This window comes from Serinus canaria, chromosome W, assembly GCF_022539315.1.
Source record: "Serinus canaria isolate serCan28SL12 chromosome W, serCan2020, whole genome shotgun sequence".
In the NCBI taxonomy this organism is placed as follows: Eukaryota; Metazoa; Chordata; class Aves; order Passeriformes; family Fringillidae; genus Serinus; species Serinus canaria.
In genome coordinates this window covers 13,500,524-13,514,043 of record NC_066342.1, presented here as the reverse complement: position 1 = coordinate 13,514,043, position 13,520 = coordinate 13,500,524, and the positions used below count along the sequence as shown (strand labels likewise).

General features: G+C 36.8%; 1 protein-coding gene across 6 annotated transcripts in view; it reads left to right on the top strand.

Annotated features, from left to right (window-relative positions):
• Window positions 1-13,520, top strand: part of LOC103824654 (nipped-B-like protein) — a 176,156-nt gene that overhangs the window by 124,460 nt on the left and 38,176 nt on the right. For 5 of the 6 annotated variants that reach the window (XM_050986310.1, XM_050986311.1, XM_050986315.1 and 2 more), the window contains 10 exons: window positions 1,096-1,278; window positions 3,607-3,804; window positions 3,950-4,021; window positions 4,105-4,194; window positions 6,157-6,260; window positions 7,766-7,852; window positions 10,039-10,270; window positions 10,559-10,710; window positions 11,067-11,147; window positions 12,675-12,775. In XM_050986310.1, the coding sequence (XP_050842267.1) occupies window positions 1,096-1,278; window positions 3,607-3,804; window positions 3,950-4,021; window positions 4,105-4,194; window positions 6,157-6,260; window positions 7,766-7,852; window positions 10,039-10,270; window positions 10,559-10,710; window positions 11,067-11,147; window positions 12,675-12,775 (1,300 nt within the window). The remainder of the gene's footprint in view (window positions 1-1,095; window positions 1,279-3,606; window positions 3,805-3,949; window positions 4,022-4,104; window positions 4,195-6,156; window positions 6,261-7,765; window positions 7,853-10,038; window positions 10,271-10,558; window positions 10,711-11,066; window positions 11,148-12,674; window positions 12,776-13,520) is intronic. The other variant, XM_050986312.1, reaches the window with a different exon arrangement.

The following is a 13,520-nucleotide window of genomic DNA, read 5'->3' as shown; positions in this document are numbered from 1 at the left end:
TCTAAAAATTGAAATAAATTTTAGAAAGTTATGTTAGTGATATAGTTAATGTAATTAAAAAGTGAATTATCATCCAGAAGATGATTTCTTGGAGAATTTGTGTGTGTGTATAGCAAACTGGCAGGTGATTTTCTCTCTATTTCTTGGGAAGGAGAGAAAGGCACTTATGACAAAGGCATTTGTTCAGTGTTGGAAAAAGGTTAACAGTTTAGTCCAATAATCTTGAAATCTGTGCAATAGGTTCTTTGATAAATAAAGATATCAAACAAACCCCCAAGAAATACTTTTGAATTAATTTGGTTTTCTTGTGTCACTTGTAAAATATTTTGACTGTAAATTCCTTTATAGTGACCATATGGGCCTAATCATAGTTTCAAAATGTGCTGAGAAGCATGTGATGATATATAAGTATTTACCTCTGTGGAAAAGAAACCCGATGTGTTTCACCTTGCTGTTTTTCTATATTAAATGAAAATATTTCAATTATGCTTTGTAGCAAAATGAAGCAAAAATTTGGGTTGCATTATAAAACTACTAACAAGAGGTAAGAAAAAAAATCTGGAGCAGAGATTGAAATGTCAATGATTTTGTCTGTATTTAGGGATAAGACCCCACAGATTCTGCCGCAGATTGTCTCTAACTGCTGGAAATAGGAAGATTACTGTCTTGTGTGCACTAAACAATTGAATGGGAATAAACAGAACTGTTAATTAGGCATAATGAATCCTTAAATTACATACACTGTTATAAAACCTGCTGAATTCAGAGAATGAACCAAAATAAGACTAAATTTTGTGGAAATAGAGCAAGAATGTCTTTTTACAAAGGAAATTCACCAATTTGAATTTGTTTATATGCCTAACAAAATATTTTATTGAAGGAGATGTGTACTCAATGTATTGTGTTAATTTCTACTTGCAGTGTGGACAATAAATGCAACTTTAGAAAGGGCTGTCAAATACATACAAGTATATCTCATTGTGCTAATATTTATTAGAGGATATACTTTAAGCAGTTCCTGAGAAAGGACTGTAGTGTTGAGCCTTTATTATTATCTTCAGGTTCACATTTGTTCTTCTTACTCTTCACTAATAGGTAGCATAGATCAGTCAGTGTTAAAGGAATTACCTCCTGATCTCCTGGCAGAAATTGAATCCACCATGCCACTTTGTGAACGTGTGAAAATGAACAAGCGCAAACGTAGCACAGTTAATGAGAAACCAAAATATGCTGAAATCAGTTCTGATGAAGACAATGACAGTGATGAAGCTTTTGAATGTAAGTAGTACATATAAGCTCCAGTGGCTGTTGAAATTCTTATATGTGGAGTAAAGTAAATTATGGAAAACTTTCACAGTAATTATATGCTTTAAGGGATTCTAGGTTCATTACATCCACTCAAGAGATCTGGTAATCTTTCTAAACAATTCATTGAGGACATCTGGGTTAAAAATAAATGATAATATTTCTCAAAGGATACTGTAAAACTGAATTCAGGTAAAACAAGACAAAATGATCAAGAGAATGAAAGATCTGTGACAAGTACACTGAATAGATTTGTAGTGTTACAAATATGTATTTCAGAATTCTTTTGGTTGTCCAAAATTGAACTTTAAAAATATGGAATAGTTATTGTTATAGAAGATAAATGTCTTTGAGTATCTCATGAAGAAAGGGCATTTGATTAAATTAAATTATGACAATTAAAATTTGATTAAATCTCATTCAACGAGTGATAACTGTTATTGCATAAATGTTTGACAAAATTTAGAAGGAAATTGGATGTTTATATTCTGAGTGGTCTTTATGTATAAAAATTAATAGTAACTCTTTAATATTATTAGTACTTACATTTTAGTCATTTTTATCTGCTTCAAAATAAACTTTGTAGAGCAATAACTGATTGTGAATAGCTATTCCCATGTTCATATTATTTGCCTTGCGGAGTCAGCACAACTGTAACACGTTCTATTTTGTTGCACAGCATTGATAAACCAATCAGTTTAAATTTCTGCTGGAAAGCAATATTGGAAGTTACTTTTCTCATGGAGATATAGCTGGGGTCAGAATTTGTCCTACAGAGCATAAATTGATACTGATGATTTGTAAACTGCAGAGACAGATTTAATCTACCTCCACAAAATACTCCCTCATGGGGGAAAAGAATCAGTTGAAATGTGTAAAGTCTTTTCCCATAAACCCACTACTTCTCCAATATGCTCACTTCAGTTATCCCAGACAGCTCTTTGTTTCTTCAGTTGCAGTTAACTCAACCATTTTAAAATTGAGTGTTAGTAGCTCAGGCCTTGTGAACATGACTATACTGCCTCCAGAAGCAAGTCTGATCCATAAGCAGAACACCTCAAAAACATTAACTAAGTTATTACCTTTAACACTTGAACCACCTCTGCACAGAAGTTTTCAAAAGTGGAAGCCCTCTAGGGTGCAGTGCAGAGCATTAGTATCACCTCTTACTCAATATTGGCTTCATTAGTTCTGAGCCTGGGCTGACTATTGACTATATCTTGGTATGTTTCTTATTCTTCTCAATAAACTGGGGTTGTGGAAAGAACTTGTCAATTCTGTTCCAGTTCTGTCTCAATGCTTGGAGCCATTTTGCTCAGAAACAACCCACTGTACAGTCATACCTCTCTCAACTTCACGAGGCTTTGGTAGAGACACAGAGATGTCAGGGCTTCTATATGCAAGTTCACACGAATAATAAACTCTTCTAGTGTAGAATGCAATGTTTTGGAGCAATTTCGATCTTGATAGCAAAGTCTGCATTAGACATCTCTTTGCTTTCCTGTTACCTTAGATAATGGAGAGTTGGCTGATTTCATGAATGAAATTACCTCCTTTCTCTATATCCTTTTTCTATTACATTTTAGCACTCTTTGCCCTTCAGGACTATATTTAAAAACAAAGAAATCTCCGTTCTCCTCTACACACACACTTTATTTCCACCAAGTTTCTGGTTTTGTATAGAACATTTGTCCTAGTCTTTCAACATTCAGTTGTGCAAGGCTTTTTGGTCCTAACTGAAAACTGATTTTATTAACCTTCTGTGGTATTTACTTGCTGCCTGGCCCAGGATTGTGACTGCAGCTTTCTCCTTTAGACTGAATCTCCTGCAATATATATCAAGACAAAATTTTAGTTGTCTTGGCAGAACAGAATAAGTAACTAGGTTACCAAGTCTCATCAGAACTCACTGTGTTAGATGGGCAAAGCAATCACTGAATTGGAACATGGACACCAGATAATAGAATTTAGACAACCTTAGTGTTCTCTTATGAAAGAGTGCAACTTATTTTGATTTGTTCTACTTTCCTTTGTGTAAAATGACAAATGCCCTGTAAATTTATATTTTTAAATGTTTGCTCATCTTTCCCAGTTTTAGGTACTTTTTTCATGTAATTCAAATTTGTTAGAATTGTAGAAATTGTTAGAATAATGTCATAGCATATTTTTATATGATAGTTTTAGAGTGTTTGCTTGTTTTACAGAATGTCTATATGATAGTATTTAACTTGCAAATGTATAATTTTTAGCTATTAAAAGTAGAATTTTTGTCCTTATAATGTAAATGCATTTTATTTCTAGCTTCTCGTAAAAGACATAAAAAGGATAGAGATGAAGCTTGGGAGTATGAAGAACATGATAGAAGAAGTTCTGGTGACCATAGGAGAAGTGGTTATTGTCATGAAGGAAGGAGGACTTCTGGTAGTGGCCGTTATCGTAATCGCAGTCCCAATGACTCTGAGATGGATGATTATTCTCCTCTTCCTAGCCTCAGTGAGGGTAACTGATGGTTTAAACAAATATTTTTTTCCATAATACTAGTGCATTTTAAAGGATATGTTAAACATTTCAAAAGAAACATCTTTACATGTAATATTGAATATAAGCATAAAAAGTGTAAACAATCCTTTATTCTCTTAATTAGTAGCTAGAAAAATGAAGAAAAAAGAAAAACAAAAGAAGAGGAAAGCTTATGAACCTAAACTAACACCTGAAGGTAATTTTAGAATATTTATTTTCTATAGTTTGTATTTTCTGGTTGTATATAAAATAATTATATATACATTTCTTTTTCACCAGAAATGATGGATTCTTCTACTTTCAAAAGATTTGCTTCTTCAATAGAGAATATTTTGGAAAATTTAGAAGACATGGATTTTACAGCTTTTGGTAATATGGCAAAAATTTTCAAAATGCTTAATTAAAAACACAAGAAAGTAATTTGCATCTCTGTTTTTTCAAACTTCCTTCTTTGTGATTTAATAGCCTGTGAAACACACTGTGGTATATCACATTTATATGGCTTCTACCTTTAGTGGAGGCATTTACCTTTCCAATTTCATTTGCTACTACAGGAAAAATATCCCCGTTCCTCCCTGAAGAATCCAAAAGGGACATAAATCACAATGAGACAAATAATAGTCCCTTGGAGTGGAAAGGATACCTCTTTGGGACATCATTAGGGTATCTTCTGTCAAACGTATCTTTGTAAAGAATGCTAATGTAAGATGGCTGGATGCCAGGCACCCACCAAAGCCTCTCTCTCACTCCCCTCCACAGCTGGACAGGGGAGAGAAAATTCACAAAGGGTTCATGGGTTGAGATAAGGACCTAGAGAGATCCCTCATCAAATACCATCACGGGCAAAACAGGCTTGAATTAGAGGTATTAATTGAATTTATTGCTAACAAAATCAGAGCAAAATAATGGGAAGTAAAATAAGACCTTAAAAACACCTTGCCCCCACTTTCTCAGATCTTCCTCCTTCTTCACAGTGGTGCAGGGAAACAGGAATGGGGTTTATGGTCAGTTCATTGCCCATTGCTCCTGACACTTCTCAGGGACAGGAGCTGGAGTCCTTCCCCTGCTCCAGCATGGGGTCCCTCCCATGGGAAACAGTTCTCCACAAACTTCTCCTACATGGGTCCTTCCCAAGGGCTCCAGTTCTCCACAAACTGCTACAACATGGGTCACTCTTACATGGGGTTGGTTTCAGGCACAGCCTGCTCCAGTGTGGGTCCCTCACAGTCACAAGTCCTACCAGGAAACCTGCTCCAGTGTGGGCTCCTCTCCCCGCGTGTCCACAGGTCCCTGCCAGGACCCTGCTCTAGCACAGGCATTTCATGGGGTCACAGCCTCCTCTCAGGCATCCCCCTGCTCCAGCATGGGCTCCTACACAGGCTGCAGGTGGATCTCTGCATTCCTGTGGCCCTCCCTGGGCTGCAAGGGCACAGCTACCTCACCATGGTCTTCCACCATGGGCTGCAGGGGAATCTCAGCTCTGGCACCTGGTGCACTTCCTGTCCCTCCTTCTGCACTGACCTTGGTGTCTGCAGAGTTGTTCCTCTCACATATTCTCACCCCACTCTTTTCTCGCCCCAATTACATCTGCACAATAACTTTTTTTTGTTCTTAACTACATTATCCCTGCAGCATCACTGCCATCTCTGACCCAGCCTTGGCCAGTGGCAAGTCCATTCTGGAGCCAGCTGGCGTTGTCTCTGTTAGACATGGGGGAAGCTTCCAGCAGCTTCTCATAGAAGCCACCCCTCTAGTCCCCCTGCTACCAAAACCTGGACATACACACCAAATACACCGGTAATTTCCGAGGCACATAATTTTGCATCTGTTGTGGCCTTTGGCCCGACAGAGATTGATTATTCAATTCAGCAGCAGAGTGCTTATTCTCTTATGGATGGGGCACTGAATCACTATATGCTCCTTATCCATTTCAGTAGAAACTAAGCCAATTTAGCATAAGTGTCTGATGAAGTAGCTCAGGTTGACCAACATGACTTTATTTTGAAATGGATAACAGATCATTTGTTAATGTTTTAGAACTAGAACAAAGGGAGCAACTTGATAAGCAAATCACTACAGCTATGGTGTCTACAACCTTGGATTAAAAATATTTTTAATCTATGTCTTTCAGTCGTATTTAACAAGTAGTCATTTTAACACCACCAAAAGTTGTCATCATCAGTCTTCATTAGATGGAACTATGATATGCTAGCTATTTGGAAAATGATTTCTTTTTCTTCAGTTGGCTTTTTCATATTGACTCTTAAATACTAGTTTCCTTGAAGTCTTATTAGAAATGTGATTGATAATTTTTAATTAATTTCTTTTAAGGTGATGATGATGAGATTCCACAAGAACTGCTACTGGGAAAGCATCAGCTTAGTGAGTTGGGGAGTGAATCTGCAAAAATCAAGGCAATGGGCATTATGGACAAGGTACATCTTCATAGTATTTAACTCTTTTTGAACATTTAATTTTGTTAAACATAGAAAAAATTGTGCCCCCTCTAATATTCCACCCTCTTCAGGTGTATCTGTGACAAATACTGTGAACAGTTGTGCTTCTGCTGAAGTGCTTAAAAAGTTCCCACATCTTAACTGTTACTGTCTCTGAAGCCAAGACTTAAATGGTCCTCTGTGTTAGGGCTGACTCAGAGCACTATATGCCAATAGGTAACACATTCCTGAGCAGTAAAATCTAATAATTAATCTACTTTCACAAAAGCACATAATTTGCTCCTTACAGCTACTGTTGAGCAACCACAGTAAAACAGAACCTGCTGGCAAAGTCAAAAAATCCACCCTTGCTGATATATGCCATTAGTGCAATGTAAATATCTGATGTCCATCCAGCATCACACTGAATTGCCCACTCCCTTCCTCTCTCCTAAGAGTCCTTTCAAACTTTAAAGATTTAATGCTTAAGTTAATAACAAGAATAATTTTTTGTAGACTGCATATTGTGATTTCTTTTCCATACTCTTCCCACCTTCTGTTCAGGGGAACTTTCTGTTGGCACAAACTGTTGGTATCACACCTTTAGAAACAGTATTCTTGCTTTCCTTATCTTCCTAGAACTATCGGCTTTGGCCAGTCTTGTATTAAATTCTTACTTTACCTCCTCATTGCCATTTTTTATGTTTATGAAGTGTCTGTGAATCCACTTATACAAGTCACGCTGAAGGGTTTTCTTTAGTCTGAGATTTAGATGTTCTTCATGGCTCTTTCTATGGTCTCTCTACCTTCCTTTGTAGCATGATATTAGCCTGAGTGTTTCTGTTTCCTGATAGTTCTCACCCGTAACCTCTGTTACCTGTTTTATTCACATAAAACTTACATGTATGCATAAAATCAGAATTTTGTTGCTTCTAAAGGTGAGCACCAATAGTATCTGGATGAATGAAACTAATTCTTCTGGAGTTAAGCGTATTCTACAGATTATTTAATCGCAATTCTGTAGAACATCAGCAAGTGAATTTGAGTTACTTTTTTCAACATGCTAATTTTTAAAATTAACTGTTATTGAGAATACGTTTCCTTTTTATTAGAACTCAAGTATCAGGGAATTTTATTTCTGCTTGTCCATAGGACTAGGATTTTGTCTTAATAAAGATCTATATAGTCAGCTAGAATTTGGGATTGATACTCAGATATGGTAAATTTCTGTTTCTAGAAGCAAATGCAAAAGCATATAACTATACAACAATAATTACAGTTATGCAATTTAAAATATATTTCTATGTATTTTTCTGGTTGAAAATTAAGTTTGATTGCAGTCTTAGAACATATTTTCACTAGTTTAATTCTATTATCAGCATTCTAAAGCATGCTGTGTCAGAAACCTGACAAATCAAGATCCAATACTTAGATTGGACTTTTTTCCACAATTTGGAAGCCTTTATGTTCTACAGTTGCTTGATGTGTTTTGTTTCTTGTTTTAGCTCTCATCAGATAAAACAGTAAAAGTCTTGAATATTTTGGAGAAGAATATTCAAGATGGATCAAAGCTTTCCACATTATTTAACCATGTGAGTTTTCAAATTACATTGTTTCACACCATTGTGTAGAATAGGGTTTTCTTCACTTGAGTCCTATATTGTGATAGTTTCAAATACTGCATGTGTCTGAAATGAATTCCTGATTTAATATGCATGTGCTTAAAAGATTGCCAAATTTTAAGATTTGAAGTAAAATTATAGTTTATTATTTCAGTATGTTTTACTATAGTAAACATGTAATCAGAGCAATTAGGTTATCTTTGGACCTAATTTTAAGTATTATAGTTTCATCCTGAGATATTCATGGTAACTGGTGTAACTTGCACTATTGGGCATTTATTTTCTACTTTTCTATGTGTCCATAAAACATTCCTTCCACAGTGGAAGAAATATAACAGCCTGTGCTTTTATACAGGCAAGAAAGATTATTTTTCTCTGTACCAGAGAAGTTATTAAAAATTTCACTTGGTTTTGCTATTAATAACATTATTACAATATTTCAGTAGTTCTGTGTGGTCATAATTAACCTCATGTATGTTTTATGAATTGTGCAAACACAGAAATACAGAGATTCCATACCCTGTGCCAAATCTAAATCACAGAATCTGCTGAGTTGGAAGGGACCCCCAAGGATCATTGAGTCCTTATATGGTCATATTTGATAAGACATGTTTTAAACCCACTGATATAGATGAGTTGGTCTCTGGAGAAAGTTGTATTTTCATGAGTTTTGTGTGACTTAACAGTCTTTTTGTGTAAGAATTCTCTCTAGTGGCAAAAATTAGACTGATCAAAGCAGCAACTGGTATGTATAAGCCACTGAAGAAAACACTAGATGAATGAGTTTAGATTTTGATTAAGGTACATAATTATCAAATAGAGAATGTGACAGTCTTCCTTCATAGTGCTTCCCAATGATACACAGAAAGCTTCTTTGTGATTTACTAGAAGAACACAGTGAGATATTGAAGACCTGTAACTTAGGGTTTGTCTTGGTTTGAAAGACAGGTGTCTGCTAAGGAAGGCAGGAGCCTCCCTTGGAATGGAAAATGTAAACCCCTTCCCTCCGAATTATTAAAATTTTGAAATTAAGGGGCTCTCAGGCAAAGATATGGGAATAGAAATAACATTTCTTTATTAGTATGTATAATAAAGCAAACAAACAACAACAACTACAGCATTAAGAACAAACAGAACCAGGAACCCAGCAACAGCCTTCTCAGCCGCAGGCACTTTCTCCTTTGGTGTAGTGATGGTCACAGCTGGCAGGGGCGCTGGTGGCTCCCGGTGGGCAGGGCGGGTGCGATGATCCCCATGCGGCTGCAGGGGGCGCTGTGGCGTGAGCTCGGGGACCATGCGGTAATGGCAGCTTGACCGAGATGGGAAGGGATGGAAGAGAGGCTTTGCTTCTCAAACCCCTGGGGCAGTTGATCCCAGTACCCCATCAGGACTCTCAGAAGCAGCAAGCTGGGCCAGCAGGATGTCTCAGCAGGCAGGGGGTGCAGGGCTACAGTGCAGCAAAAACTTGGAGCAGTGCCGAAGAAGCAGTGGGGGCGGAGCAGCAGCAGACCGGCTCCCAGCAGGGCAGGGAGAGGCAAGCTCAGGATCCTGGGCACCCAAGCAGATGGTAATAGGTCCCTCTTTTAGTGAGGTAGGTGTTAATAAGGTCCCAGTTCGGTGGCTGCTCACACAAGCAGAGGCTCACCTCACAGCAGAAGAAGCAGCTCCAGGCTGGGCTTCGGCAGCAGCAGTGAATTCCCTTCCCCAAGCAGCAGCTCTGATCGTCCTCCTCCAAAGCTGAGAGAGAGCTAGCAGCTGCCCCAGCCCCGTCTTTTACGTGCCTAATTCTTGTGCTTTCTCTACCCCTCTGAGAGAAACTCCCAGATAAGAGAACTGCAACCAGATCCCCTCCTCCCCTGAACTTGATCACTTATTTTGTTTTCTGAAATACCCAGTTGTTAGTGTTTCCTAGCAAATTATGGGAAAAAATTCTATACTGAAAAGGAAAGAAACCTAATCCCCAACAGGGTTACAAACCTTTTGCTAGTAAAACAAACATTTGTTGATTTCTAAACCAAACTATTTTTGTATCATAAAGGTAATACTGCATTTTGTATGTGTGTATGTAAGTGTATTAAAATAATGTTATATTTTACTTGGTAAGGAAAAAAATTTAACTTCTTGTTTACAGTCTTGTTTTCTATCACCTGTTACAGAACAATGACACTGAAGATGAGGAGAGATTATGGAGAGATCTTATTATGGAGAGAGTGACAAAATCTGCTGATGCTTGTCTTACTGCTATCAATATTATGACATCACCAAATATGCCTAAAGCTGTATATATTGAAGATGTAATAGAAAGAGTTATTCAATACACAAAATTTCATTTGCAAAACACTCTCTATCCTCAGTATGATCCTGTGTATAGAGTGGATCCTCATGGTGGTTAGTATGCTAAATGTTTTGCATTTTGTTGTCATATGCATATCTTGAGGTGCAGGTATTTAAAAACGGTTTTAAGAATCTTGTATCCAGAATTCAAAGCAATTATGAAAATATGAAATTCTTACTTTCCAGCCGATTTTACTAAATAGTTTTTCTTTTGTAAAAAAATTTCATTTACAAAGCTGTAGTCATGGACTTGTTTTGGAGACATTTTTTGAGGAAGATTATAATCTTTCTAATATCTGATGTGAAATACTGAAAAAATTAAAGATATTTTTTATTTTCTAGGTGGTGTTTTAAGTTCAAAAGCAAAACGTGCCAAGTGTTCCACCCACAAGCAAAGAGTAATAGTGATGTTATATAACAAAGTTTGTGACATTGTCAGCAGTTTGTCAGAGTTGCTAGAGATACAGCTTCTCACTGATACAACTATTCTTCAAGTAAGTTTTATTAGAAAAATTTTTGTCTGAGAATTTTTTTCTTTTTCCAGAGACTGTAAAATGTAATTGTCTCAATGACATGAAATATGCAACCAGTACAAACTTTTGAATTATTAACAGTAGTGACTAGTTTGTTCTGTAGTAATGTTCACATCTTAAATAGCTTTTATTGTACACTTAAGAAAAGTTGAATCTGAGTGTATTAAAATATCTTTTAATAACTTTATTTGTAAACCATATGAATGAATACATGTTGTTGAATACCTTACCTGATGAATGAATAATCTACTTGTGAAAATGCATAAATATCAGTTTAATAGTCAAATATACTTACAATAACTTCTTTCTCTTGATAGATATCATCTATGGGAATAACACCTTTCTTTGTAGAAAATGTCAGTGAACTACAGCTGTGTGCCATCAAATTAGTGACTGCAGTAAGTAATTTTTAATTTTCAGTAGTTTCATGTTCTTCTGAGAGTTATTAGGGCATTTACATAGGCTATATTTTTGCTGGTAGAGTATTAGAGCTTAGAACTAATTTTATTCTTGCATGGTTTTACAGTTTGGTATCAAAATCTAGGAACAATATTAAAGCTACTTGAGCTCCTCCCATTTGCAGAGTACTCTACAGGAAGAATAGCCTACATAAGCCAAGGAATTTACTTTATTTTGGTTATGCTGTTTAAAGTGTAAACATAAACCCCTTCCTCTTACCTGTTCTTTCTCATCTTAAGAAATCTTAACAGTGTAATTTTTCTTACCTCCTTTGTTAAGATTAGTTTATGCAATGGTATAAGCCATAGAACTAGTAGGATAGTTCTATTGCAGCAATCTGTGTTTTTCCTGGGCCTTATATGAGTCCAATCCGGCTAGCTTAAGACTCTAGCCCACACGGACCCGCATAGACGAAAGTAAAAGACGAGAGGCGCTCTTCTCCATGTGGGTGCAAGTATCCTGTTTATTGGCTTGGGGCAGGACACAGGTGATGGGGTCACCCAGGTAAAAAATAGGGCTTGGAACTCTCACACAGGAGGTTTTATACCCTAGGGGGTGAGGGGCGGGGGAGAGAGAACCAGAGCCAATGGGATGCCATTGGGGAGGGGCGAAGTACCTGTGGGACAGACCAGGTGTGTATAACAGGGGGTGTGTGAGGGGGAGACCATGTGATGAGGGAGGGGGAAAACCCATCTACTTTACCCAACATGTTCAGTAGAAATTGCCCATCACCAGTGCAACAACTAAATAAACTATTTAGTGCAATACAACACCCTATATAATATATAATAGAACTATATAATAGAACAAGTTCTTTTCCTCAGAAGAGGTGGCTATGGGAAAAATTCATGGGGCAGATAAAATATTTTTTCAGGAAAACTGCAGTGCAACACAGATGTGTTTGTTCAAGTGAAAGTTTTTCATCTTTGTAAAGATTATGTACTCTGGTATTTATAAAAGTAATTCTGTCTGAACAAAAGGAGAGGCAAACTCTACAATCCTGACTCCATAAATTGAATTAATATGTCATGTCAGGCAAACATCAAAGCTTAGTTTTCTCAAATGTGCTCTAAAACTATACATGTGTTCTCATTTAATGAATGTTACCACAGACTTTTGCTCTATACTGGAGTCTGATAGCTTAGCCTTACACTGTTTGACTTTCAGTGTATTGTAGTATTGGCAACAAAATTTAAAACACATTATATTTTTAAGAGCTATTACACATTTATGCTATTTGAAGATTAACAAAGCTATATTTGAAAAGGGTTTTATGTATTTTATAAAGAAATGCTTGCTTTGAAAAAACAAAGCAATGCATTTAAAGCAAGGTATGCATTAAATATAATTTATTTAAATGTCATGTAAAGAGTATTTTTCTATATATAATTTTTTAAATCTATTTAACAATTGATATTTTATGTAACAACAAATAGTTTTTTAACAATTATGTTACTGTTAAATAGGTGTTCTCCAGGTATGAAAAACATAGACAGCTAATACTAGAAGAAATTTTCACTTCTCTCGCAAGACTACCAACCAGCAAGAGGAGTTTGAGAAATTTCAGGTAAATTCTGACATAGATTGATAATTTGTAGACAGCAACATTTACAGTTTTTTAGATGTAGGATTTTAGGCTTCAGTGTTAACTTGTTCTTTAAAAATCCATGACTCCATGAGCTCTGTTTTGTTAAGAGGCTGATATTTCAAAACCTCTACAGTGAGAGCAGAATTGTCTGACAAATGTATTTTGTAATAATCACTTTCTTATGCTATCATATTTATGCCTGCTTCCAAAATGTCTTGGTTTGAAAGACAGGTGTCTGCCATGGAGGGTGGGAACCTCCCTTGGAATGGAAAATATTACTCCCTTCTCTCCAAATTATTATAACTTTGAAATTAAGGGCCTTTCAGGCAAAGATATGGGAAAAAGGAATAACAGTTCTTTACTAGTATGTATATGTATAACAAGGCAAACAAACAACAATGGTAACAACAACAAACAAGAGCAGAAAACCCAATAAACTGTCTCTTCCTGCTCTTTAAATAATTTCCCCTTTGGTGTAGTGATGGTCACAGCTGGCAGGGGCGCTGGTGACTTCCAGTGGGCAGGGCAGGTGTGATGATTCCCCCACAGCTGCAGGGGGCGCTGTGGTGCAAGCTTGGAAGACCACACGGCTAATGGCAGCTTGGCCGAGACGGGAAGGGATGGGAAAGGGGCTTGCTTTACAAACCCCCAGGCGCAGTCAATCCCCGTGCCCCAGCAAGACTCTCGGAAGTAGCAAGTTGGCATGGCAGGAACGAGCAAAATC